The sequence below is a fragment of the Belonocnema kinseyi genome, chromosome 9 (genome assembly GCF_010883055.1).
Source record: "Belonocnema kinseyi isolate 2016_QV_RU_SX_M_011 chromosome 9, B_treatae_v1, whole genome shotgun sequence".
In the NCBI taxonomy this organism is placed as follows: Eukaryota; Metazoa; Arthropoda; class Insecta; order Hymenoptera; family Cynipidae; genus Belonocnema; species Belonocnema kinseyi.
Window position 1 is genome coordinate 58,803,906 of NC_046665.1, and position 1,495 is coordinate 58,805,400.

The following is a 1,495-nucleotide window of genomic DNA, read 5'->3' on the forward strand; positions in this document are numbered from 1 at the left end:
ATTAAGTGAACAGGAGTGACAGTTGTGTGGACTGGATAAAGTGAACATGAGTATCAGTTGTGTGTAGGATAAAATATTTCGGTGTACATTCAGTTTTTTTAGTGCACTAAATTGGAAAACGACAACCACGCAGTACCAAAGTATATAGTAAAATCATTGGTGATGAAGGACAAGATTAAGTCAGTGGTTAACGAGAAAGTAGCAAAACCACTGATTAAAAATAGGAAAGAGTCGGATGGTCAAGCTTACGCAAAAATTGGTCTACTCGTGGAGGAAAATTAATGAGTCAACACAAGGAATACCAAAACATCACGTCTGAGAACGGTGATCTAAAAAAACAAATTACATCCTTGATTAAAATAGTCAGTAAATAAACATTTCTAGTGCAACAGTGAAAGGACAGATTTATGGCAGAAATTCTCTGAAACAGTGTACCAGATTCTTGCGAAACACAAATCATAAGTTTAGAACGTGGTTGGGACAATGATTTAATATTGAATTTTTTGAAATTAAACTAATTGACGAGTACAAAAAGCGTAGGATTAAAATGGCCAGTAAGGAAGAAGCATTACAAGGTAAAATTGAGGCTGCTATGAAGGCCTATAGCAAACAAAAATCTTAAGATTCAGCAACGCAGTGTTTCTGGTGCTTAAAATAGGGTTATTACATAAGGAATTGTGGAATCTATCAGGCCTGAAACTAGAAACAGCAATTCTTGTTATGCAGCAAGAGACGGTAAGGTTTTATAAATTGAGGATGCCAAGGATGCGGAATAACTTTGTTACCGAATTACAGGTTCAAAAGCTGAAGAAATCAATAATGTTCAGACCATAGACTCTAAAGCGACCAGCCACATGTCGAACAGTAAAGATTTTTTCAAAGAAATTGACATAAACAGGGAAGGATTTCTAAGGCTTGCAGGTGTGGAATAATGCGTTGAAATTCATAGAGCTTATTCGAAAAGTTTAAATTGTCCCATAAAAGGAAAGGGAGTCAAAGTAAAAGATTGTAATGCTGTCTTCTTTAACGTTCTCTACGTTCAAACTTATTACCGGTGAAAAACTTGACAAGAAATAGGTTTTGAGTAGCCTTTCAAGGGGATGATTAGTCCATCATGAACACAAGGGTGGAAAAAGTAAAGGACATAGAATTTTCCCCTTCTGAACTTTATAAACTGACGGTAGGAAATAGTGATTGGACCTATTTGCAACAAATCACTAGGAATATGAACACAGTGAGAACTGTCAGTATTTAGGATGAACAAAGAACTGACCTCTAAAAATACAGTTACGGATTGGGAAATAAGGGACGTATGTGAATACTGCATTATAGGGAAAATTATCAGAAAACCTTTTTCGAAAAAATCGACTACTAAGAATCAGAGAACCCTCGACAGTGATCCCAGATCTGAAACGAGACGTGGTCCAATACTATGACACGTCTGTGTCCGTGTGAATATGGTAGGAGACGATATAAATGCCTGGGTTGCGCGCGC

At 36.8% G+C, this 1,495-nt stretch overlaps 1 protein-coding gene across 1 annotated transcript in view; it reads left to right on the forward strand.

Annotated features, from left to right (window-relative positions):
- Positions 1-547: 547 nt before the first annotated feature.
- Positions 548-1,495, forward strand: part of LOC117180557 (esterase E4-like) — a 59,107-nt gene continuing 58,159 nt past the window's right edge. The window contains exons 1-2 of the mRNA XM_033373052.1: positions 548-575; positions 796-921. Coding sequence (XP_033228943.1) covers positions 548-575; positions 796-921 — 154 coding nt within the window. The remainder of the gene's footprint in view (positions 576-795; positions 922-1,495) is intronic.